General features: G+C 42.5%; 2 protein-coding genes across 4 annotated transcripts in view; both read left to right on the top strand.

Annotated features, from left to right (window-relative positions):
- The window catches only part of LOC308579272 (sodium/hydrogen exchanger 2-like), a 34,762-nt gene extending 31,587 nt beyond the window's left edge, over positions 1-3,175 (top strand). The window contains exons 11-12 of the mRNA XM_081180188.1: positions 1,707-1,779; positions 2,326-3,175. Of these exons, the coding sequence (XP_081036314.1) occupies positions 1,707-1,779; positions 2,326-2,465 (213 nt within the window). The 3' untranslated portion in view covers positions 2,466-3,175. The remainder of the gene's footprint in view (positions 1-1,706; positions 1,780-2,325) is intronic.
- A 4,536-nt stretch (positions 3,176-7,711) lies between these two features.
- Positions 7,712-26,151, top strand: LOC308579165 (transmembrane protein 182-like). Of its 3 annotated transcripts, none has more exons than XR_014004322.1 (6): positions 7,712-7,990; positions 9,347-9,461; positions 12,753-12,851; positions 14,526-14,663; positions 22,410-24,847; positions 25,188-26,151. XR_014004322.1 is itself a non-coding variant. In XM_081179978.1 (5 exons), the coding sequence occupies exons 1-5, from the start codon at positions 7,838-7,840 to the stop codon at positions 22,637-22,639; spliced, it is 735 nt and encodes a 244-aa protein (XP_081036104.1). In that variant the 5' UTR covers positions 7,712-7,837; the 3' UTR covers positions 22,640-24,955. The 3 variants fall into 3 exon arrangements, 1 of the variants encoding a protein (XP_081036104.1); XR_014004323.1 differs by lacking the exon at positions 25,188-26,151 and having other exon boundaries at positions 22,410-23,830; positions 24,522-24,955; XM_081179978.1 differs by lacking the exon at positions 25,188-26,151 and having other exon boundaries at positions 22,410-24,955.
- Positions 26,152-26,890: the final 739 nt, after the last annotated feature.

A 26,890-nucleotide genomic window follows, 5' to 3' on the forward strand; every position in this document is an offset into this window, starting at 1 on the left:
ATGGTAATCTTCAGGCAAATGTAGAATACTGGAGTTGGAAGGGGCCTCCAGATGTTTATTGGACTTTGCTCCCATCAGCCCTATGGAGGGACACAGGTTCCCCATCCTTGCCATAGATAATCAAGCTCCCCAACCTACCGGAAGCTGGAACCTAATCCAAAGCCATCCATGTGTACCCTTACTTCCAGCCATGGACGTACTTGGCTACTGTATTTTGCTGTTTACGGGGCTGCCTTTGGAAACACACTGAAACTTCAGTGCATACCTCTGCTAAGATTCTGGATGGGGCAAAGTGTTTGGATGATGTACCCATGTTGTCATGCCTGACACATTGGCAGAGGCATACCTAGGGTCCCTTGCACTCTTGGCAAGAAGCTGTATTGGCATTACCTCCCCGCCCCCCATCACCTTTGTGTCACGTTTGATCTTGCCACAACGGCAGCAGTTCGTTGCCACACATTTTTGCCATACACTGTTAGTCTGATAGCTGATTTTTGTGTGTGTCCCCCTTGGCTTTTGTCTCCAGCAGGGGCTGGTTTTGCTAACCCCTAGGTATGCCTCTGCACATTGGCTTTTGGTCCAATGCAGGTTCAGTGACTGAGGTGATTTTCTAGAGTTCTAAAATGTGTGAGGTGCCAGCCTCCATGGGAATAACAGGCTCACTCCTGAGACAGTCCGTGTGTCTTGCATTGAAATTAATAATGCTAAATTTATTGTTGTGGACACCCATGTGTCTCGAGAGACAACAGAGTATGCCTCTGGGGGTGACGTCAAACTGCTGTGTTAGCAGCACCAAAGTGACTTCCCTGGGGTGCACGCACATTTAATACATCTAGAAGAGTTTTAACATCACCAGGAAAAGCAGTATCAGCAGAATAAAACAATATACACATAAAGCATATAAAACAAGCAATAAAAAAACAATGTTTTAAAGCCTGCAACAGTAAGTCCCCAGCGTACATTTCAATTAAAAGGTGTTTGGATTTTTTAAAAGGGGTTTCTTTATTCAAATACAGACCTTCCAAGGACCCCTATTTTCCAGGGACAGTCCTGGATTTACAGAAACCATCCTGGTTTCTGATTTGATCCCAGAATGTCCTGCTTTTCCTTCAGACATCCCAATTTTCATCAGAGAAATGTGGAGGGTATGGAGTTGTGAGACCCCCCAAGCCAAGGAGATAAGTAATTATACAACCTTTAGAAGACATCTGAAGGCAGCCCTGTATAGGATTTTTTTTTAATGTTTCATGGGTGGTATATGATGATGGTGGTGGTGGTGGTGGTTGAATAGGATGTCCCTATTTTCATTGGAGAAATGTTGATGGGTATGCAAATATGTGTTCTTTCATATTGCTGGCACGTTCCCTTGGAATCTTCTGTGGGGTATGGTTAAGAGGAAGGCATGAAACTGTATAGGTAGATGCACAACAGACCCATTTAAGCATATTACACTGGGGATGTGGAACCTGTGGCCCTTCAGATGTTGCCGAACTACACTCCCACCATCCCTTATTATTGGTCACACCGGTTGGGACTGGTGGGAAATGGAGTCCCCTAACACAGGATGAGCTTATCCACCCCTATATTCAGCCTATTCTCTTAAACTTTGAATGTGTTTTCCAATGTTCAGTTCCAATAATTTTGGGTCTATTATTTCTAAATGGTTAAAGGATCAGACTGTGAATTATGTTCTTTCTTCATTGCAGAAAGATGATTCTTATTCATCAGAAGGGGCTGATGGGACTAACCCCAAACCCAAGTTGTGCAGGTCCCTTACTGGTAAGTTGGAAAATTCTGAGCCTAATTATCCCAACACTAGTCCAGTTTGAGCTCCACATGTTTTCTGAGTGAGAAGATTTCAGATTCATTGATAGGCCTTCATGCTGACCCTGACCCTTCTCCTAACCACCAGATGATTTTTGGTAAGTGACAGGAAAATCGTTCTTGCTGAAAATGAAAAAGGGCAGTTGCTGGAAACTTCAGGTGGGAAGAGTGCTGTTGTTGCTTGGGTCTTACTTGTGGGTTTCCCAAAGGCATCTTGTTGGAGGCTGTGTGAGCTAGATTGCCTTCTTGATCCAGCAGGCCCTTCTCAGGTTCTTATAGTCAGATGCTGGTGTGTGAGTTTGGCAATGCAATGGTGTTTTGATGTTGTTTCACCTCCTTTGCCTAATAACAGTATAATTGCAATAGGTTTTTATACATGTGTAATGGTTTTGTACTACTACTTAGAAGCCTACTTTGGCATTAAGTAGTAGTAGTAGTAGTAGTAGTAGTAGTAGTAGTAATGTTTCTAATCAGGCACATATCTTTCCTTCTTTCCTACAGCCAGGCATTCTAGAAAAGCTCCGAGTGTGAAATCTAACAGATCAAAGTCAGTTGGTTTTATTATACCTCTGCAGCCAAGTACAACCCGCTGGGTTAATGACGAAGAAACTGGGAAAAGGCCAATTTCAGAGGAGAAGTAACACCATGTCTTGGCTTCCCCCCTGCACTCCTTTTGTACCTGTATTCTTTTCCTGACTTTGTAGAAAACAATAGAAAGTGCTTGAAATGCACTCCTGTGTTATCACATTTCCTCTTTCAGTACATTGGAACTGGTTTGTGATTATGTTAAACACTGTATTTATTTAATTAATTTTATTTAGGCAATGTATATACTGCTTAATTACAGTCATCTCTATGCAATGTACAAAGAGTGCACTACATTGGTGGGAGGTGTGGATCAGCTAAAGCTATAAAATCAGTTAAGATGCCTGCTGGAATAAAAAAAAAGTTTTCAGGAGGTCCTGGAAGCTCAACAGAGATGGGGCCTGTCTCAAATGGAAGGGAGCTCCATAAAATAAAAGAAGCATGTTCAAACTTATCCAGTTTCATGAGGAATTCTCAGAAATCTTAAAAAGAATCCATATGAGCATTTATTTTATTTAACAACATTTAAGATTACAGATTAGGGACGCGGGTGGCGCTGTGGGTTAAACCACAGAGCCTAGGACTTGCCGATCAAAAGCTCGGCAGTTTGAATCCCTGCAACAGGGTGAGCTCCCGTTGTTTGGTCCCTGCTCCTGCCAACCTAGCAGTTTGAAAGCATGTCAAAGTGCAAGTAGATAAATAGGTACCGCTCCGGCGGGAAGGTAAACGGTGTTTCCGTGCGCTGCTCTAGTTCGCCAGAAGTGGCTTAGTCATGCTGGCCACATGACCCGGAAGCTGTACACCGGCTCCCTCAGCCAATAAAGTGAGATGAGCGCCGCAACCCCAGAGTCGATCATGACTGGACCTAATGGTCAGGGGTCCCCTTTACCTTTACCTTTAAGATTACAGATTAAGATAGACACCAATTTTACATGTCTGAGTAGCCTTGCAGAAAGATAAAAGATTTTAGCAGGCACCTCCCCAAAAATTACAGCAAAGACTCCTGGCTAATTTCAACGGGCTATTTATTTTTTTGTTTACCAACCTTTACCAGTCATACAACATGAGTGAATTTTACAGTGATTGCTTGAGACAGTACATTCAGGAAAAAGAAACTGTGTGGCACAACCCTTTCAGAACAATACCCTTTCAGAAGCAGGGGGTAGGTGGGTGGGTTTCCTGCCACAAAGAGTTCTGTGTTGCAACCCTATGCACGTCTACTTGGAAGTACCTTCTGTTGAGTTCAGTGGGCCTCATTGTCACAGGTGTATGCATAAGGATTGCACCTGTAATCTAGTGTTTTAGTTGCCTATGCCCAGGGAGCTTTCTATGAGATGGAGCAATAAAACGTTTGATCACACCTCTTGCTTTCTGAAATAGAATGGCCAGAAAATGGCAGAACTGTGTCTGCTTCTTTTCCTGAGCATATAGACTGCCTCTTACAGGCCAGATTCTTTGGAAAAGAGCACTTTAGCAGTGCACTATCTTGACGGCAGCGGCCATTTAATGTAAACTCGCTTTAAATGAAAAATATATATTAAACATTTCTGTACACGGAAAAACCTTTCGTCTAGTGAGTTTTTTGTCTTGCGAGGCATTTGTCTTGCGAGGTACCACTGTATTTTGTCTGTCTATCTAACTAGCTATCATCAGAAATAAAAATGTGGTGTGTGTAAGAGAGAAGGTTTGCATCTATGTGGAGTACAATAGTGTTGTCATAATATTTTTACTGTCACTACAATTACTTTCATGACTATTATTCCTTCTGATTAGGATACGTGTGTGTGTGTGTGTGTGTGTGTGTGTGTCTGATTAGGATACGTGTGTGTGTGTGTGTGTGTGTGTGTGTGTGTGTGTGTATCTATACACCACCCCATTATATTGCTGAGTCCACTGAAGCTGTATATCAGGAATGGGGAACCTATGGTCCTCCAGAGTTCATCAGATTCCAGCTCCCATCAACTCCAGCGAGCACAGGAAATGGCCAGAGATGAGAGGAGCTGTAGTCCACCTATGTAGGGCCACAGGTTCCTTATCTCAGCTGTAGATGATGACCTGTGGGCTGGATGACGCTATGGATAGATTCACAACTTGGTAGAGCAACCATACCCAACATATGCTCATGAAAGGCTCTGTAGAAACCTGGAGAGAGGTCTCAAGTGGAATGGCCCTGTGCAGTTGAACATTTATATAAATAATTTAGATGCTGCTGCAGATGGTTCATCAAATCTGCGGATGGAACAAAAACTGGGCAGAACAGAACACTGGACTGAAACCAACAAGATGAAATTTAGCAGAGATGTAAAGTTCTGCATTTAGGTACTCAAAACAATTGAAAAAAAAAAGGACAGAGGAGATCTGGTTTGGCAGTAGCATACAAGAAAACGATGTAGGTGACTTAGTAGATCACAATGTGCACATGGGCCAGCAGTGTGATGCAGCTGCTTTTTTTAAAAAAAAGCAAATGCCACCTTAGACTGCATAAACAGAATCCCAGTGTCCAGAGCACATGGTTCCATCCTCTTCTATACTGGTCAGGGAACATCTGGAATAACTGGGGTTGCCATATGTTCGGAATTTCCTGGGCATAGCTGGGATTTGGTCGTCAGCGACAGCATCCTGGCGGAAATTGCTTAAATGTCTGGGAAACTGTCAGAAGAGTAGATTTTGGTGAATTTCCTTAGAAATAGCTCAAAAGCTATTTCAAAAAGCGTCCAGATTTTCACTTTTTGAAATATGGCAACCCTAGGAATAACATGCCCAGTTCTGGGTGCCATATAACATGTTATATTACATATGTCCATAAGAGGGTGACTCACTGAGGGAACTGGAAACTGATTCCAATAATGAATGCTTGAAGAACTGGGGTATGTTTAGTCCAGGAAAGAGAAGATTAAGGGGAGACATAATTGCCTTCTATTATTATTATTATTATTATTATTATTATTATTATTATTATTATTATTATTACAGTGGTGCCTCGCAAGACAAAAAGAATCCGTTCTGTGATTCTCTTCGTCTAGCGGTTTTTTCGTCTTGCGAAGCAAGCCCATTGAAGGATTAGCGGATTAGCGCTATTAGCGGCTTTTAGCGGCTTTTAGCGGCTTTTAGCGGCTTATCTGCTGATCGGATCAGCTGATAAGTGGCTTAGCGGCTTAGAAAAAGGGGGGGGGGAGGAAAAAAACCCAGCAGGAACTCGCAAGACATTGTCGTCTTGCGAAGCAAGCCCATAGGAAATTCGTTTTGCGAAGCACCTCCAAAACGGAAAACTCTTTCGTCTAGCGAGTTTTCCGTCTTGCGAGGCATTCGTCTTGCGGGGCACCACTGTATTTTGCTGCAATTTATAGACCACCCTCTATCAAAAGGCAGCAGAGGATGGAGCAGGGGAGAAGAGTGTGAGGGGGCACTGTTCAACATGGCAGTCCTTCAGATATTTGAAGACAATTATGTATTCTTGAACGATGATATTGCCTTCTAGTTGACTGGAAGACGTATTTGTGTGCTGTAAAACCTCTGACTTCTGCATGGCTGGAAAGTAGGCTATTGCACTGAGGTAAGAGTCATAGTCACTGACCCACCCACTTTTGCTACTGGCCACTCCTCTTTACCACCACTGGCACTTGACCCACCCACCTCAAAGCAAAATGTCTTGTGCTGGCCCTGAGTTTTGCCCTGCAACTCTGGGTCCCTCACACTGAAAGCATGACTGATTCCATCTCAGAATGATCTCTTTTGATACCCAGCATTTTGAAATCCCACAGTTAAGTGGAAAATGCTTTAAAAGTTGGGATCTCAATGCATGGCAAATTAATTCGCTGTGGAGTTTCAGGCTTATGAAAAGTGTTTAAATTCACTGTGTCATTGAGTACTGCATGCCTGTGTGGAAATAAATTGTTGCCATTTGATCCACACACATTTCACTCACACAGCTCCAAAATCCTCTCTCTTCTTCTTTCACTGGAATAGCAATGACATCTTTTAGCTGTATACCTTTTGGCTTTTTTTTTTTTTAAGGGTACACCTAAAAATCTGAAGATTGAATGCAGCATATACATGCTTGCAAATACTTGTAAGGCACATGCATTAGTGGGCTGGGATTGGCTCCAGCTCCCTGTTGAGCACAATTTCCCTGGCATACAGTCGTACCTCAGCTCCCAAATGCCTTGGGAGTCAAATGTTCTGGCTCTCGAACGATCGAAAACTGGAAGGGAGTGTTCTGGTTTTTGAATGTTCTTTTGGAAGCCAAACATCCGACAGGGTTTCTGCGGCTTCTGATTGGCTGAAGGAGCCAAGCTTTGGAAGTCGAACGTTTCGGAAGTCGAATGGACTTCCAGAACAGATTCTGTTTGACTTTTGAAGTATGACTGTATGATTCTGTGTAAAGTGGCCCTTCTAGTTGGTTGACTTTTAAAAGCAGAAAATAAATAGGTGTTCACTTGGGAACACTTAATGCAATGGCAGCAAAGTCCTCTTCACCTCTTACTTGTGCAAAGGCCTCTCATGGGTAGAAAGAGAAGCTGTGCTACAAGGACCCCACACCAGCACCATAAAACCAAGGTGGTGGTGGTGGGGGGGACGACAAAAACACCTTTCTTCTTCAGTCAGGGTCAACTCTACTATTAGCAAACTGTTAGTTATTTAATTCCATTGCCAGTGGGGAGTGGCAAGGAGAGGCCTTTATGGAATCTTTTGCTTTAGGGGATCAAATAGATTTATGAATCTTGGGCACCATGTGATTTGTTTGAGGTAGATTTGGTTGAGATGTCAGGTGTAGGGAGACTGTGAAATGAGATTTACTTTTCCTTGGAGCAGGAGATTTTGAGCCGATGCGTTTTTTGCCCACAGGAGCCCCAGACTTAATTTTGTTTCTGAGTAATTTGGTTCGTGGAAGAGCCATTGCTCAGTACTGGAGCATCTGCCTGCCTGGAACCCTGAATAGGAGAATTCCACACAGCAACATCTTGGACTCCCAACATTTTGTTGCAGGTTCCACTTTCTCTATTTTTATGAGAGAATTTGGTTGCAATATGTGCAGGTGACAGCATGCAGCTCTTTTTCGGACAGAATGTCAGTTACCTTGATGCAGATTGAAAGTTCAGAGTATACATACATGGGTGTGCTTTAATGCCTTAGCTGCTTGGTAGGCCCAAGTCATCAGCTTTTCATAGCTCTCTCCTTAGTGCCCTGTGAAATGAACACCAGTCATGAAATGATGCTGATCTGTGTCTTAAAATAGAACCCCTTCTCTTCATTCTCTACTCCCTGCTCCTCTCTCTCTCTCTCTCTCTCTCTCTCTCTCTCTCTCTCTCTCTCTCTCCCTCCCTCCCTTCCTCTCTCTCTCCCTTTCCCTCTCCCCAAAACAAGAACACTCTCTTCTTCCTTTGCTGAGTTTTGAGCTGCCCACCCCCTCCTGCTTTGTCTTTCTATCATGAAGATCAAAATAGCTGCCTTTTTAGCAGGGATCATTGGAGTCCTTGGGGTCCTTCTCTTTCTTGTAGCCTTTGGGACAGATTATTGGCTCCTGGCGACGGAGACGTGTGGAGGATTCATACCTGAGAACGGCACCTATCACACTGAGGAGGTAAACCTGGAGAAATAGTTTGTGAAGAACCTTCTGTAGCTTTAATGCACCATTACCAAGGGAAAAGAGAATGCTCTTGGAAAGGAGAGGGAAATGAAAGAGATTGAGAGTTTTGATCTCAAATAAGAAACTCTCGTGCATGCTCTCTCTTCACCTGGCATATTCAGATTAAATTAATTCTAAACAACCAGACTATCATCAGTGACTGCCATCTGCAAAGAAAATACAATGTTGTCCTTAGAATTATGTGTCCCCCCTCCTTACATGCAGATCTAATGGATGAATTAGTGCAGTAAAACTCATATGACTCGGCTAATGTTTATTTAACCTGGTGTCACCCCTGCTAAAAAACAAGGACATATTGTAGCAAATATTATACTCCAGTTCTGGTAATTGGCTAAGCCTAAGGTCCTATTCACCCTTACCTGGGAGTAATCTGATTGTACATACTGGGCCTTACTTTCAAAGTAAATATGCATAATATTAGAGGGCAAAAACCAGCCAGGCTTGTAAAATTCTGTAAAATGCCAAATAGCAAACCTTGACTGTGTGAATGTAGGAAATGTCCTTGGGGATTCTCTCAACTCCATCCATTGTGCCTCCAGTTTCTTTGGCATGTTACTCACTCTTCCAAGTGGAGGAGGAAGCAGGGGAGAGGTCCAGTTCAAAACATGCTTTTACCCAGTGTATTTGTTCCAACTGCTGGAATGAGATATTATTAACCCCACACCCAGATTCTTTTAAAACATTGGCTGGGAACCAAAGAACCAGGCTGCTTGTTCTGTGCCCACCAAGCAGACTTTTAAGGCTTATGTTTTCCTATGGTTTCCCCCACCTCTCCTTCTGCATGACAATCCACTTTTGAAACTGAAGGACCTTCAGAAACAGTTTGACTTTGTGACAAGTCTTAGGGAAATGGACTGCTGCTTAAAAAAATGAGAAAACAGCACCCACACACCTGCAAAACACACTGTGAATGTTTCCAGTCCTTGGGTGTACATAAAGTAGTCATTTGGGTTTTGGAGAATGATGTCCAAAACTTGCATTTAAGTTAATAAACAACAACACATTGGCTAGCTAGTATGCTCTGTCTTTGTATATATAAGCAGTGATTGGTATATTAGGGATTCAAGCTCAATTTTAACACTATCTGCCTATTAATACCATGTTTAAAAATATAACCTATCTAACAAGAGTTGTTGTGATGATAAAATGAAGTGGGCAGTACCCCATACAGTATCTTACAAGAAAAGTGGGGTACAAATGTAACTGTAAATGAATAAATGCTTCTGTGCTAAATGGAATGCAATAATTTCCATAGAACTCCTGGATTTTCATTTCATTTTTTAAAAATAGGTTGGGACGGGAAATTGGACAAAAGGAATTCTTACATTTCACCATGAAGGTTTCTTTTGGCGGTGCTGGTTCTTTGGTGAAGATTACAAGGAGACCATATGGAACTTCTGGTTTAGTGAGTACAAGTGGAATCGGCAACACAGTGTTGCAGTATTTAGTAGCTACCTAACAAGAGTGCTTCTGTTGAGGTTGTAGCCACCCAGAAGAAGGCATTGATTTTCATCCTGCCCTCTATTAATCACATGTGTCACTGTTTCTATTCCACTGCAGTTCACCTTCCACCAAAAATGACATTATTCAACTCACAGTCCACTGTGGCAAAATTATGTAACGTACATTGTGATTACATTATTCTACTCCATTCATTTCACTGCAAAGGAAGCTTAGTACAAATGGTGGGAGATCTGTAATCAATTATGTGTCATTTGCAGAATAAAAGCAGCAGTCGTATTTGTTGGATTGGTTTGCCATCCAGCCTGCAGCTTTGGTTTAAGCATAGTAACCTTGAGACTGCATTATTGAACTGCACTCTATGTGGGGCTGCCCTTGTGCCTGGCCTGGAAGCTCCAGCTGGTGTAGAATGCAATAATTGGTCTGCTGATGGGGGCAGGTGACTGATAGCATCTGCTAAGACACCTGCACTGGTTGTCCATATGCAACCAGCCAGGTTCAAGGCTCTTGTGTTGATATACAAAGCCCTGAATAACTTGGACAAAGCATACTTTGAGCCCTTGAGCCCTTATATCCAGGTTTAATCACCAAGAAAGCTGTTGTCCCCCATGTAACAGAAGCCTGACTGGCCTCAGCTGCAAGTTGGACATTGAGTGTCAATGGTCACATGCTGTGGACCAGTCTTCCAGCAGGGATTATTAGGCAGTCACCCTCACATCTGTCTTTCAGGTGCCTCTTGAAGTCCTTTTAATTACAGCAGGCCATTGCAGGTGTTTTAATTAGTCAATTGCTTTTATTTGAATTGCTTTTAACTGTGTGTTTTTTATTTTATTATGAATCCCTGACCTGATAGTTTATGGTTTGGGAGTAGATAAATATGTTTAATAAATAAACATGATAGTTATCCAGGAATTTTGTGTATGCGCTTCCACATTCCTGATTCTAGAAACTCACCAGCATTTTATTCTGACTTCTGATCCCAAGCATATTTACTTGGAAGCAGACCTCACTTGGCCCCACAATGCCAAGTATGTGTGCACAGAACTGCCAACTGAGTCTTCTAATAGCCTTCCTTATATTGTACTTCTAGCGTTCATCGATAAAGTATAGATAATTCTGGATTGCCACGTTAATGTAATAATGGAGGCCATCCAAGCCTAATTATTATAATACGTTGTATAACATGATATTACCTTAAGTCAAATGATCAAATTAAACATCACTTGAAGCCCATTCCCATAGCGCAAGATATTCTTGATAACCAGGAGATCTTTTATTACTTTTTGTGTCTGCATTAATGAGACCGAACGCAGCAAATTCATTTTGCCGCTTTTTGCAGATGCAATAATTAATGCAGTTGAAATTTCATTAGTCACTTAGCACGAACGAATGTCCATTTATTATAAAGTGCCCCCCATTTTGTGGGAAGCATTTTTAAGTAAAGTGGATAATCATTAATTAATTTGTTGAACATTCATCCTATTATCGTTCATCATGATAAGCCTTGGTGACATTAATATTGATGGGACACCTCTGCAGTAATGGCCCCTCTACTTCCTCGGAAGTATGCCATCCTTAGGCACTGCAGCACTCAAAAATGGTAACTATTCCTAGGTCAATTCCCAGGCAATGCAGGATGAATTCAATCAATAGGTGAACTGCTACCTGAAAGTGGTGGTGGGGAGATCATAGATTATGATAGCTTCTACCACATCAAGCTTAGAACAAAGTAGGAAATGCAACAAAGGTCACACAAACGCAATACATTGAAAGCATATTTAACATGCATTTAAAGTATATAAAGGACCCCTGACCATTAAGTCCAGTTGTGGCCGACTCTGGGGTTGCGGTGCTCATCTCGCTTTATTGGCCGAGGGAGCCGGAGTACAGCATGTGGCCAGCATGACTAAGCCGCTTCTGGCGAACCAGAGCAGCGCACGGAAATGCCGTTTACCTTCCCGCCAGAGTGGTATCTATTTATCTATTTGCACTTTAACGTGCTTTTGAACTGCTAGGTTGGCAGGAGCAGGGACCAAGCAAGGGGAGCTCACCCCGTCACAGGGATTCGAACCGCCAACCTTCTGATCGGCAAGTCCTAGGCTCTGTGGTTTAACCCACAGCTTCTCCCAAAGAATCCCGAGCACTGTAGTTTGTTAAGGGTGCTGGTAGTTGTAGCTCTGTGAGGGGGAAAACTATATTTCCTAAGATTCTATGAGGGAAGCTATATGCTTTAAATGTGCATTGAATGTGCTTTAAATGCTTGGTGCAGATGTGACCCAAAGGTGTAGTGTGGAATGCATCTGCTTGGGGTTGAGGACCCTCCATTCCATTCCCACTTCCACCTGATTTTCTATCTCCTCCCATCAGTCAGCATTCTAGGGGCACTGAACATGCTCAATCCTCATTAGGTTGCTTGGGAATCTCCCATGCTGTGCCTCCCCTAAAGATTTTTTGTACTTTTGTAAAAACAGAGATTTTCCCAAGCTTGTTGCTACCCTCTACTTGCGTGTGGATGGTGCCATGTTGGCGGCAATGACACAAACAGCCTTGACATTGTAAACAGAGAGAATAATGATTTACTAAAGAAACAGTCATGTAAAAATATATATAGTAACAAGGATTTTCATTGGGATTTCTTCTCACTAAATAGTGCCCTTCACCACTCTAAGAGATACTATTGACAAAAACTCAACCACCCTTGGAGTTACTTTTGTGTTAATGTCAGACAGATAGAATCTGATATTTCCATTGTGCCGTGATGTTAGACTACGTGTTTGCCTAGCTGGTTGTACAATGGACAGTAGAAAAGAATAAGTTCTACAGTGTCTGGCCCCCAAAAATGCAATTTTTGGTTTACTTGTCGAAGATCTAGGACAAACTGCCACCTTCTGGAAATTCCCCCTGGACGTCACTTCCACCTTTGAAATCCTGGTAATGTCTGGGAAATCCCGGATGTACGGCAGCCCTAATTAAAAGCAAGACAGCTCCTGCCTGCAGGCTTACAATCTAAAAAACAAACAAAAAGACTCACAAGGGGGAAAGGGCAGAGTGGGTAGGAAATAAGTAAACTTGGGCACCAATTCTTAAACAGTTGCTCTGATAACATCCAGCTTGCATATTTTAGATGTTCTTGCATTACAGACGCATGATTAGAAACCTTGTAGACCCGATTACCATGACTGTTAAACTACAGATTCAGCAGACAACTGTCCTGTTTTCTATTTTTTTCTTCCAGCGAGTCAAGCACATCCAAAACATTGCATGCATGGCTACCTGTTTCCTATGCCTATTGCACTTGGACCTCATCCTCACCCCTCCTACGATGCAACTGCAGGTATGCACATGTTAAGAGGTAACCAAGTAACACATGTATTAGGCCAGCTGTTGTTGTAGGTGTATGTTGAGCAGTAAAAATGTAGCAAGCAGCAACACCTCTACAACTGTGTTTTAGGGCTGGGGGGGGAATGGTGGGGAAACCCCTGTGCCCAGGCCAAATGAGATGGATGGTGCAGGCAGCAGATGTCTGGGATGGCAGCATCCCTCCTATCATTCCCCCTGAGCTGATCTACAGCCCTCAGGTACTGTAAAGTATGTTGTCTCATTGTGTTGAAGTAAGGTTTACCTGCTAGTCCGGCCAGATTACATGCATCAATCAGAGGGAATGGGGAGGCATCTTTTTATTTATTGTCTCTGCCTCTATCACCATAGAGTGGGTGGACAGCAATTTTTCTTGCAAACTCACTCGCTGGGCCAGCCATTAAAAATTTGACCCCATAGACTGTGTCTACTGTTATCCTACCACCTCGGGTGCAGTGGTTAAGAATGGTGGACTCGTAATCAGGTGAACCGGGTTCGCGTCTCCGCTCCTCCACATGCAGCTGCTGGGTGACCTTGGGCCAGTCACACTTCTCTGAAGTCTCTCAGCCTCACTCACCACACAGAGTGTTTGTTGTGGGGGAGGAAGGGAAAGGAGAATGTTAGCCGCTTTGAGACTCCTTAAGAGGAGTGAAAGGCGGGATATCAAGTTCAAATTCCTCCTCCTCCTCCTCCTCTTCTTCCATTGCATGTATAGACCCAATTTGACTTCTAAGTAAACAGGGAAGGGCTATAGTAGCACAGGGGTAAAGCACATGTTTTGCATGCAAAAGGTTCAAAGCCTCCTTATCTCAAAGGAATGGCTGAGAAAGATTCCTGTGTGAAACCCTGAATTGCTGATCCATTGTTCTGCTGGGAAGAGGGCTTAACCCTTTGCCTTTGCACTGTAATCCTAATGAACAATGGAACACCAGATTATTGGCTCATATCTCAATATTGCCTACACTGACTGGTAGCATCTGTCCAGTGTTGGGACATTTCCAGCCTTACCTGGAGATGGTGGGGACTGATCCAGGGGCTTTCTGCAATCAAAGTAGATGCTTTTACTACTGAGCTACAGCAGAGGTAGCCAACGCAGTGCCTTCCAGATGTTGTTGGACTACAGTTCCCATTATCCCCAGCCAACATAGCAAGTTGTTAAGGATGATGGGAATTGTAGTCCAACATCACCTGTAGGGTGCCATGGACTCTGGCTGTGGCCCTTTCTCTGCATACCATGGTTGCAATTGTAATCACCTCCTCCAACCCCTCCCCCATGAAATATGATCATCCATTTATCATGTTTGTAAACATAGAAGGGACATGGCTATTCAGCACTGGTGTTCTGTGTATAACATGATACCTGCCACATGATGCACCCTGGTTATGCTTGCGAGTTAGGGTGCAGAGATCAGCTGAGTCCATTGCAGCAGCTCCATAAAACTGACAAGAACCTGATTCTGAATTACTGGTGATAATCCTGGGATTTGTTTCATTCTCTCCCCCCCTTCACTCCCGACTTTCCCCAAATTGTTTGCTGGAGAAACTTGAAACTTGGAACAAATTGGTTTGCTACAAGCCTCTCCTGAAAGGAGATCCGATTATGTGAGTTTACTCAGCGTTCCCCTCTACTTTCTTCTTTCCGATTGCTCAGTGTACAGGGGCTTCTGGACAGCGTTCATTGTGCTGGCTGTCACCGCCAGCCTCGTAGGAGGATTTCTCTTGGTGTGTGGTGTGCCTTTTGTCAGTGCACGGTTCTATAAAGTAGGAGGTGGATTCTTCATCACGGCTGGTAAGCTGCCAATTCATGATAATTGGATATATGGGTGCCTGGGATGCTGAGGCTAATTCCCACTTTGTGTAGCCTGTGTATGTGTGTGTGTGTGTGTGTGTGTGTGTGCCTGCATGCACATGCGCATAAAAGAGAAAGAGAGAGAGATTGAGAATGAATTTGAATGTGTGCAATTTTTTTAAAAAATCACATGGTGTTCTCATAATAAATTACACAGTATTTCATAAAGAGAAAGGTGCATGTATTGACCACTAGTTAGTTTCTCTTTCCTTCTTTCCTGCACAGTAGTTGGAGTGTTGGATTTCATAGAATCATAGATTTGTAGAGTTGGAAGGGACCCTGAGGATCATCTAGTCCAGTCCCCTGCAATGTAGCTGTCCCAAGGGGGATCGAACCAGCATCCTTGGCATTATCAGTATGTTCCATCCAACTGAGCTATCCAGGATTTGGATCCTGAGACTCAGATTTGAATCCCAGCAGGCCCACAAAACTCAATGAGTCCGCTAATTCCTCCCTCTTGTTTGTGGGTGTGTGGTGCTACCTTCGCTGTATAAGGACCACCAGCACTCAGAGAATGAAGGTCATTATGACGTTGTTATGAGTTTTGAGGCAGGTGGAGAATAGGTTGTATGCTGAGGCCCTTCTAACCCCTGGATCCAACAAGTGTTAAAATATAAGCCATGCTAGATTCCTGATGAAGTGATTGCCTGGGTAATGAGCCATTAAGGGGAACAAAGGAAATGAGCTGTGTGTGAGACAAACACACAGATAGTTAGAAAGACAAGGCAGAATTGAGAGAAACTGAAATTTACAGATTTGGTTATTCCTACTTCTGAATAATTGAGGTGACATTCACCTATCACTGTTCATTGCTGTTAATAGATGTGGCCTTCATACATCACTGGACTACAGTTTCCATCATTTTTGACCACTGACTATGCAGGCTGGGGTTGATAGGGGTTGTAGTCCAATGGCAGATGCAACTAGAGCCCCTCTCCCACCAGCCCCAGCCTGCATTGTTAATGGTCAGGAATGATGGGAACTGTAGTTCAACAACATTGGGAGGGCCACAGGTTCCACAGTGCTGATTCCTCATTCCTTTTTAAGGCATCTAAGATAGTAGACACCACTACATTTAGTGTTAGGATGTTGCAATAAGTTAATTATACACTGTGTGAAAAGTATTTTATTTTGTCTGTTCCAAACCTCTAGCCAATCCATTTCATCTGGAGACTCTTGAATTTTATACACCTATATTTGATTCTCCACATAATGCATATGTGATTTATACCCTGCTCTTTCAATAAAATTCCCAGGGCAGCTAAACATAACTTCCAATCCAATAAAACAAATGTAGGAGTATACAAAATACAATTGTACAAAGTACAATTAATACATCTAGTAAATACTTTAATCCAAACTGGTTCTTATGATTGTTCCAGTAATATTTAGTCAAAGGTCTTCGTATGAGATAATCTGGACCATCATCTGAATCTCTGAATAGAGTTCTGTAATGTTTATCTACACTGGCTGCTGCTTCTGTTGTTATTGTGTATCCTCTGTTAGTCATACTCAGAGCGGATCGATTGAAATTAATGAATGTGGCTAATCTAGGGGACGTTAATTTCAGTGGCTCAACTCTGAGTGGATTTGTAGCTGGATACACACCCAATAATAATTCAGTGTATGAATTGCTTGACAAATAAGGAGTCTCAAGGTGACTTACAAATTTAAAGACATAAAACATCATAAAAACAGGAAAACAAAAATGAATTACAGCAGAAGTTATAAAATAAACTATAAAATAGACTGAGCGGGGGGTTATTGGGTTGTTTTTGTTTTTACTTTTATTTTGTGTTTGTGCATTGTGACTTTATGCTGTAACTACCCTGAGACCTGCAGGTATAGGGCGGTATACAAATTTAATAAATAATAATAACTAATAAAATAAGCAGCAGCAAAGGCTCTGACAGCAAGATACACAATCAATGAACTGCAAAATCATTTTATACACCATCCACTCTAAGAATAAAATAAGAATCCATTGCCATCTTATAACATTCAATAACATCAACAGTATTTCTTTCACAGCCTTAGGATTTGGAATGACAACAGAAGGGGGAAACTGTCATTATCATCTGATATGGATGGCAGATCATCCTTAATTAACTTACGTGTCCCGGAGATCTTTCCTTCAAGAAAAGTGAAAGTGATTGTAATTTATAGGGAGGGGGAATTTGCCTTGGGATTAAGTTCTGAGATGGGAAATCAGAATTCTGCCTACACCCTAAAGTAGAGACTTTCTCTGCTCCTAAATAATAATCTGATTGATTGATTGAAAATACACCATTCTCCTGTTGCCACCCTATTTGCATTTTTTTGGGGGAATAAGGACAGGAAAATTCATGGTGGTGGTGGGAACAAAATCCACTAGCACTATCAGAAGAACTTTCAAATACACGCTAGCCATCTTTCTTTTTTACATAGAAGACCCTGTCATGACAGTATTTCAGGACTGAGGTCACCAACATACTACCTGTAAGCCCTCAGACAACCACCTTGGGACTTGCCATGGTCCCCTACCCCCTAATTCTGATTTTGCGGGGGTGTTGCCTGAGGTTTTGGTCTGTGTTTTGTTTTGAGGTAGGTATAGGTTGCTTATTACAGATAGGAGTTCTGAGCACTGCCACTATCATGGTGTGCTTGTGACAGTTCCTAAAATTTTCAAGTGTGTCCGCAGGCCACAAATGCTTGGGGACCACTGATGAAGGGTGTTTTTTAGGTTTTCATTTTAAACAAGTAAACTAAGTGTTGTTGCCCCTAGTTGCTCCACTCACTAACCCTGCAATGTAATGTTAGAATGAACTTGTTAAGTGCTATTGAGGCTTTTCATGTCTCCTGTGCCTTCTCTTTTCAGCTTTTGGCCTATTTTATTGTAGTTCACTGTGGTAGCTGAATTACCACCGAACAGCTTCTTTATTATGTAGTGACCGTGTGTGACAATAGACTCTAGAAGGCTATTGGAAGTTTCTTGCAAGTGGTCTCTCTTTTCATGCATTTAACACTGCAATTGTAAATGCACCTGAAAGTTGGAGGCATCCATCTGCCCTAAGAGACAATGGAGTACACCTCTGGAGGTGAAGTCTAATGGCTGCATTAGCAGCACCTAAGTGACCTCCCTGGGATGCAAGCCTGGACAGTGTTCATAAAGGTCCTGGGCTTCCCAGACCACAAGATTCCCCTCTCAGCCTCACGGATGTGGAGCAAAGGAAAGCAGAACAATACATTTGTCACCAGCTGGGCTGCAGAAGTTGCTGGAAGGAGGTGTACAAGGCACCATCCAACCATTTCAGGGACTTCACTCCAGATTTGGGTAGGGTTTACTCTTTAGCCTATTCTTCTCCTGAGGATGTCCTGCAAGCCAGCAGAGGTTTAGGATCAGACCTGAAGTGTATGTCTGCATATGGTGATCAGGAAATGACACTGTCTTACACCTCTAGGGATGGGGAAATCCACCAATGTTAGTTTCTCTCAGTTTCTCATTTTTCCCAATCTTAAATACAGTTCTCCACATCTTCACATCATTTTGTGTGCTTAAAAAAACAACCCACCAGCATTTTAGAGCAATTTTCACTTAATGTACTCAATGAACGCAATCTTGCCTAATATACACATTTTTAAGGTAGCACTTCTCCTTAATATAATGCACTTTATTGTATGTTACTTTTGCATTAGGTAGGTTCACAAATAAATGCAAACTAAATCAAATTTCTTCCCTATCCCTAAATGTCCCCCAGTGACTAAACGTGGGCAAGGTTTAGGGATTTCAAAGCCAGAAGAAGGGGAATGTGTCTAGCAGGATCTCAGGTTCAAAGTGACAGAAGTTGGTAGGACTGCATGCTGTGCCAGCAGAGACCTTTTTCAATTACAAACAGGGCTTCAGTAGGGAAAGATTTGATCATCTCATTGCATTCTTTCTTTCTAAGAATGGCAGGCAATTATTGACCGTGTTTTAGAGCATCTGCCTGGTAACCTGCCAGCTACCTTAACAAAATCTTTCTAGGTGGTTTTTTCCGGAGGCACCCTTTCAAAATGAACCAGCTCATCTACACTTGTAGGCTGAGAAGATTATTCAGCAGATGGACCTGGAAGCTTTTTGATATTTATTGCTATCTTCTCTTGGAGACCTTTATCCCTACCAAGCTACTGGCTGTGTTGCCAACTGCTTTATCAGATAATGAAACACATTTTCTGTGAGAACTGCTTTGCCATGAGGTGTTCTTAACCATGTTTGACACGTGACAGTTAACTTGAGAGAGGCTTTCTTTGCAAATTCATGTAACAGTTTCCAGTGGGGTAGCCTTGCAGCAGCAAAAACCAACCAAGTATACTTTAAAGACTAACAGATTTATTGGATTAGAGCTGGAATTTAGTCCATGAATATGTATGTCATATCACAGGGGTGGGAAAACTCAAATGTGGTCCTTCAAATCTTCCCAGCTGGCCCCCACAACTCTTCCTGGGCCACACCCCTCATTGACCCTGCTTCACACAGAGAATGTTTTTCTCTGGGTGGAATGCATACTTTAACTACAGTATTTCCTCTCTCTTGGAGACTAGAGTGGGGTGTGTGAATGTGTGTTGAAGCTAGCCTACTGTACACAGACAAAAATTATAACAATTGCTCCATCAACCTTCACATCTAGTCCTGCCCAGAACTGGCATGTGGCCCTTGGAAGATTGCTCAGAAGGCAAAGCAGCTCTCAGAGTGAAAAGGACCCCTCTCACCTGCTTAAATCCCCGCTTCTACACAATATTATGGATGGAGCATGAGTCCTGCTCTCTTTTCCACCTGGACGCTCTACATGCACCTGAAAGACCTCCTATCACATGAAAGGATCAAAAATAAAACTGCCAATATCAGAATTCCTTTACGCAAATCTATGGTGCAGCAACACTTGGAATACTCTGAACATTCTCCATTCAGAAAAGATATACTGGAGCTAGCAAGGGTGCAGAAAAAGGCAGCCAAAATAATCAAGAGCCTGGAGACACTCCCCAGGCTGGGTGTGGGTTGGATAAATTCATGGTGGTTAAGGCTATTAAGTCATGATGATGCCTATGTTCCAATGCCACTGTTAGAGGCCACATGCCTCTGAAAACCAATTAACGGGAACCATTAATTAATGGAAATCAGTAACAGCAACGTGAGGAGAGTTGCCGTTGCAGTCATATTCTGCTGGTGGACTTCCCATAGTCATCTGATTGGCTGCCGTAGAACAAGTTGCCTGACCAGATAGGCCTTTGACTTGATCTTGTTGCATCTGATGAGTGTAACAAGTGGCCTGGCTCACAGGGATTCTTCCCAGTCCTTGACGGAGTTCCACCAAACCTTTTAAAGAAAGAAAATAATAGAGAGAAAGGGGGGTGGGGAGAGATAGCCAACACTTTATATTCAAAGTTGTTCTCTCAAAGTTAATAGTTCCATATTGTGGCTGCTATAAGCTCCTCATATATCATATGCATTTGCACTTATGAATTGCCATAAAGATATCAGCATCTCATTATTTTTTCTTAGGTTTTTTTTGGATGTTTTTGCTAGGCAAGGAGGTGAGAAAAAAGGGGAGTTTGAAAGTTCACTTTCCCTGTAATTAGCAAATTATAGACAGGCTTCGGAAGTTCTAAAGAGAGTCTGGAGTTCATCCACTTGTCTCTACAATTAGCCAACAAGGTTTCACGATGCTATGAAGCGAGAAAGGATGGCACAGAGTTTAGTGAACAATTTACTTGAAATTAAGTTGCTACCATCCTTTGACTGAGGAGGAGGAGTTAGGAAGGCTTGCAGTCAGCCCCTAGACAATTGTTGCAAGAATTTAAAGGCGAAAGGTGTCATAGCACGGTTCAACGCCCTTGCAATTAGCCCCTCCCCAGAAGATACCATTGACCTAAATCAACATTGAAATGGAAACTCTCAATTAATCGCAGGCCCTAATGCGTGGAGGCAGAGAGCGTTTAAAGAAAGGAAGGGATCAGTTCTGTCAATATATGCAGCCAGCCAATGCCACAAAGCAAAGCTGAACAAATGCATACAATTGTGCTATGAGTAAAACTAAAGACTAGATCAGTCCCAACACAGGATTCCAGGAGCTGTTATCTGGCCTGGAAACCAGAAGGTGCCTTCAAAAAAGTGTGTGTGTGTGTGTGTGTGTGTGTGTGTGTGTGTGTGTGAGAGAGAGAGAGAGAGAGAGAGAGAGAGAGAGAGATGGGGTGTGTGTGGGTGTGTGCTTCCCATCCTTCATATCTTTCCTACTCCCACTATACCTTACTTCTGCCAATGCAAACATCTCCCACCAGTCCTGCCCCATGGAAATAAGCAATTAGAGCAGGGGCGTCTAATCTTTTATTTTGGCTTAAGGCCCATCAAGAATTGGGAAACCCTTCAAGGGCCACATTATGTTAGTTGTGGGCACGGCCAAAGTGGACAAGGGCCATTTCCTTGCATGTGTTCATGCACACACTCACCACATATGCAGCACACATACAGACCTCTCACATACCAGCATTTTAATGCAAATATCCCCTGGTATGTGAATTGTTGTATGCAAATTTCCATAATATATACATTTTTGCAAGCAACTCCCCCTTAGATGATATGCATTTTTGCATATTATTTCCCTCTCAGATAATGCATTTTATCCCAACAGACACCTTTTGGCACACATTATTTGGTTAGAGAACTGCACTGTAGACAAGTGCAAATTTTGAAGGATAAAAGCATTTTGGTTAGCATATTTTTTCCATGAAATGTGAATTAAAGAGTTAAAGAGTTTTGTATTAAAATGCAAACTGAACTGAATGCATCTCCCATCCCTATGTACCTTCAGTTCCTCAGTACCCATCTCCTATGTGGCAAACCGGCCCTTTTAGGCCACCCTGAACTTTCCACCTTATGAGGAAGAGACAGCACAAAACTATATATATATATATATATATATATATATATCGAGTTTTTATAAACTTTTGCTCTTGTTTGGATTGTATAAAAATATTACCCTCCCTGTGTTCTGATCTGGAGAAGTCCAATAAATAAACAGTCTTTCCCCAAACATTGCAAGAGGGTATGTAACATAATCACTGCAAAGTGTATCTTGGAAATCTGAAACCAATGGCTAAGAAACAAGTTCAGCAACATGCGGAGGGTGATAATGGCACCTCATGCAAATCTAGGAATTTGTGACTTTTGCAGCTCAAGAGAATAGAAACAAGGTAATCTTTTATGCAATTTGGTCACACTTCCTAGAATTATATCAATATCTTTGCATAGCATGCATAAAACATGTGACAAAACATTGCAACAGATCCTCCCTCCTAAAAGCTTGCTGCTGAAATTCTGTAACTTTCCATACCACAGATGTTCCAGGGGTTTGCTTTGTTTCTTTGTCTTGGTTTTGTTGTACTATAGAGCAATATTGCCCCTCCAGACACCAATAATGTGGTAACATCGGGGAAGCATTGTAGAATAAACTAATAGTGCGGATGGTCTAGCATAGGTCCACCACTAATGCATGATTACTGCACCAATGACATGTTGCAGAATACAACCGCAACCCTGCCCTCACAAAACACCTGTCTTCAGGGGCCCTGTTTGTAAGCTACTTTGGGATTCATTCGAGTAGGAAGTGCCACAGAAATACAAATAAACACCAATCAAACCAACCAAGCCTCTCTCTTCTTCTTCTCCCTCAGGTGCTTTATTTGCCCTGCTCATATTCATGTTTGCAATGTGGAAGGAATTTGCTGCCGATCTCCCGAAGTACATACTTCTAGAAAGAAGCGAAAGATGCCTCGGCGATACTCCTGTGAACGTTTATTACGGGTGGTCATTCATGTTTGCAGCGGCGGGAGTCCCCTTAGTGTTTATTTCTGGAATCCTTTTCTACCTTGTTGGTTACAGTATCCCGAAGGAGCTGGAATAAGGAAGGGCTGGGCCTCTGTGGGAGATGTGCAGGAGGGGAATGATCTGATGCTGTCTTGGCATTGGGGAAAGCGTTTGTAGAAATATTTGTGTCATTTAAGTGTTTGATGGCAAAGCACTCTAAAACAATGGTGGTGGATCACTTTAGCACAGAGGTAGGGAACCTCAGGCCCAGCGACCAAATGTCTGGACCTTGGGACACCCTTCACAGCCACAGCTCCTTAACTAGCCCTTCTTAGCACCCTTCTTGTGTGCTTTTGTGCCTGGCTGGAAAGTTTCTATGAATTCTGATTGCTTGTGTTACAGAGGATAAAGGTGTGTGTGTGTGTGTGTGTGTGTGTGTGTGTGTGTGTTTAGAAACTAGATTACTGGACAAAGGTAAAGTTTATATTTGTTGCTTTGCCCACTTTTGCAACTGGCTCCACCCACCACTGGCATGTGGTTCCTAGAAGGTTGTCCATTGTGGTCCTTGGACAGAAATAGGTTCTCCACCTCTGCTTTAGTGGGAAATATGTCATTTGCTACCTCGCAGGGCATGTCATTTTGGGGGGTGAAACTTAATTTTTGAAAATTTCCTCAGCAAGGGGGAAATTTATATATATATTATTTTGGGTGTGAGGAATTCAAACAAGCCATTATTTTTGTGACTGGACAACATTTAGCTTGGTAAATCCAGGTTTGATTAAAAAAACTGTTCTTGGAAAACCAAAGAATTTTAATTTTAATTTCTGAAAATGTGGGCAATGCTATAAAAAAGTTAGTTTCTCTGCACAAAGCATATCCAACTAAGCATACAACATTACCTTGTACACATACAGCAATATTAGAAAGTAATGACATCCGTCCATAAGAAATTTAAACAGCAAGTTTCATCAAGGCTTGCTTGGCTTCATCCTTGGCCATCAGCCGCTTCTTGGCCTCTGATGTAGCCCTGCTGCCTCTGTGATTTGTTGCACACACCTCTCTATAGACTGAGCATAACAGGGCCATTGTGGAACTTTCATGGGCTCAGCAATAAACTTATTCACTTCCACCATAGTAAGATGACATGTCAAAGGAGGTTCATATATCCCATCAGACTAATTGATCAGCTCAAACAGGGACAAAGCACTGGGGTTCATTGAAGGTGTCTTCCTCAGACATACAGAAGGTTCTCTCAGTGCTCCTCAAGTCAACAATCTTTTGGACACCAGTTCTCCTCTTCTCACTGTCATCTGAGTTCAAGGGTGTCTGGATTATTATTTTGCTGAAAGCATACCATGCTGAGCACTGAATTGTTGGCAAAGCCTGTTTGCTGTTGTTAACCATATTGAATGGCTCTCTGGATCAATATCAAGAAGGTCCAGAACCATTTCATGTATTCCTATCATTATGGCCTGTGTGATCCAGTACCCATATACTTGATTGGTAGAAAGATTAGTTACTATATTGTCACTCAGTGAAGTAAGAGGCTTTCCAATTGAGAGTTTGGTGACTGAAGGACTACTGTATTTTTCCGTCTATAAGACACCCCCATGTATAAGACGCTCCCTATTTTTGGGGGCTCAGATTTAAGAAAATGGAGGGAAATGGCCCTGTGTATAACCCCCCTCCTAATTTTTGACATTATTTTTAAGGGAAAAAACCTAGTCTTATACACAGAAAAACATGGTAATTTTGTTATGTAGCAGTGTCTAGCATCTTGCCAATGTCAACTGTCCACTTGCTGTTATACAGGATCTTTCCATCCAGTGCTGTGATCAAGTGTTGCACGGGGGACTCGTTGATGTGGAGGGTATAAACCAACCAGATCAACTGTTATGGACTGGCTGGATCGAGAGAAGTGGTGAGAGGCACCAACTGGGGAACACCCAAAGGAGCCCCCAAGGAAAGAAGGTTCAGAGCCAGGGGATTGGTGGTGGGATGACAATGAGTGGTCAGAAGGTGAAGAGGGAGAAGACTGGGAGAAGGAGGTGTTGGAAGCTGAAGAGGTAGCAGGATTTATTTAGTGAGAAGGAAGTGTCTGGTAGAGAGCAGTCCAGAACCAGAGGCAGCGATGAGTCAGGCTTGTGAGGAAGCCAAGCTGTCTCCCCCTCCCCATGTCTTCCAGAACCAGAAGAGGTATGAAGAGGCTGGGCAAAGGGAGACAAAACATTGGAGTCTCAGATTGCTTGGGAAGGACCTGGCAGAGGAAGAGACTTAGACATCTGTGGGACAGTGGGGGCCTTCAGTCCTCGCAACAGCCTCATTGGGGCAAGATCTACTGGGAAGGGCTCACCAGGCCTGACCTCCTGAGCTGTTTTGTTTCTTTGAATAAAGAGAATTAACTTCACTGACACCATGTGAGTTATTGCGGACGTCCTTCTGAAACCTACCCTGACATCAGCTTACAACCAAGCTTGACCTCTACCCGATTCATGGTACCACCCTCCCAGCCAGTGTTAACTTTTGTAGAATCACCTGCAGTGGCCTGCAGGCTCTGATCAATGCCCTTCTTCTTTAGGAAATCTACAAGATTATTAGTTTGTTTTCCCCTCTTTGAGCTTTTGTCTGGAGTGAAGTGGTAGAAGTATCTTCCGTCAGGCTCACTGCACACTGAATAATGCTTTCCTGCAATGATGTGGAACTGCTTTCAGCATAACTTTAGTTGTATCTTCACAGCCGTCAAAGAAGATGCAGTCAATATCAGCCTTCTGAAAAAGACCATCAAATTCCCAATCCAGAGATTTCATAACCTTTTATTGGGCCCTCTTGACTTTATTGTGATTAACGACAAGTCTCTGGTCTTTTTCAGTGATCAACCCAGCATCCATAAAGGCAGCAGTGGTGTTGGCAGCTGTAGCACACAGGCCAACTCCATATCCGATGCTCTGCATAGCAACATTGTGTACTTCTGATGTTTTGTACTCTTTTTATTAGAAGTGGAAGGTGTACTTGATTTTTGGCAGCCGGGGCAGCAAAATGCAGAGCAGAGGAAAAAAATTACACTTGCAATTGAGGATGTCAAAAAGCTTGTCGAGTTTTGAAGTGAAAGCCTCTTTGACATCTAGTATTTCTCTACCAAGAGATATGTTTTTGGCTTGCTCCAGCTCTCTTGAATCTTCTTTAAGACTGTGACTCGTGAATATACAATGGAGGTGGCAAAAGAACTCTTTGCTTATTCCCACTTTAGGGCGAATGTCTTTTGCAAGACTGGCTGCTGGGTAGTTTCTGACATCCTCATCACTTTGTTCTCTTAGCAGTAGCCCCTATGTCATGACGCCTTGCAGAGTTGGGAGTTCAGAGGGCAACAACTCTCTGCCAGTTCCAATTAGGTTGCTCATATGCACGAACGTCTTCAGTCTTGTTCTCTGTTTAGAAGTCATTGTAGGTCAATTCCCAATGGTTGGGATGATAGTAGTAGCAGTACTGATGGACAAGTAATATAACTGCAAGTACTTAGCAATCATTTTTAATTATTTTCATGCAATTTTCCACACATTCGTTTCACAATATTTTTTTAATAAGGCAACTTTAAAATGATTAGAAATGCAACACACACACACACACACACACACACGTCTGTATTGTTATGCAGTTATTTACTAAACAAAACGAAATCATATTAATTTACCCAAAATAGGCTTTGGATTCCCAAGTCATGTTACAGCTTTTTAGCACCCCTCATTTGGGGAATATGAAAGTTGAAAAATTCAGCATGCCCTAATACCTCAACATTTGCCAACCTGGTGTCCCCCTCCCTCTTGTTTCGGTCCACAGCTTCTACTACCTCTAGCCAGCATTGGGTGGGTGTAAGGAGAGGGAGGAGAACTCTCCAAAATTTTAGGAAGGGGGTTGCCACTTGCCATGTGTATCCATATGACATGGCCAAGGGTTTCTGGTTCTTTCTTCATTTGTTTGTTTGTTTGTTGAAGCCTCCCCAGAATGGCTCCCTGTGCAGCCTCCTCACCAGCTACATTTCCAGGAACCCAATGGGAGCAACACCCTTTTCTATCACATCTCATTGATCCCAAGGCATCCTAGCTTCTTCCACAGAATGATTTGCTCATTTGAGAGTCATGAAATGTAAATAGGCTTGAAACTGGTATGCATTTGTAATGTAGACCTAGTGATGTCTGGACCTGCCAATTATAATTTCTATCATTTTTCAATCTCAAGTTAAGTTCTCCACATTTGTATACCAGTTTGTATCCCCCCATATTAAAAATTACTCCTGAAAATTAACCATAATTTTAATGCTGATTTTTCCTAATATGCACATGTATCTATGTAA

This window comes from Podarcis bocagei, assembly GCF_964188305.1.
Source record: "Podarcis bocagei genome assembly, chromosome: Z".
NCBI classification, from domain to species: domain Eukaryota; kingdom Metazoa; phylum Chordata; class Lepidosauria; order Squamata; family Lacertidae; genus Podarcis; species Podarcis bocagei.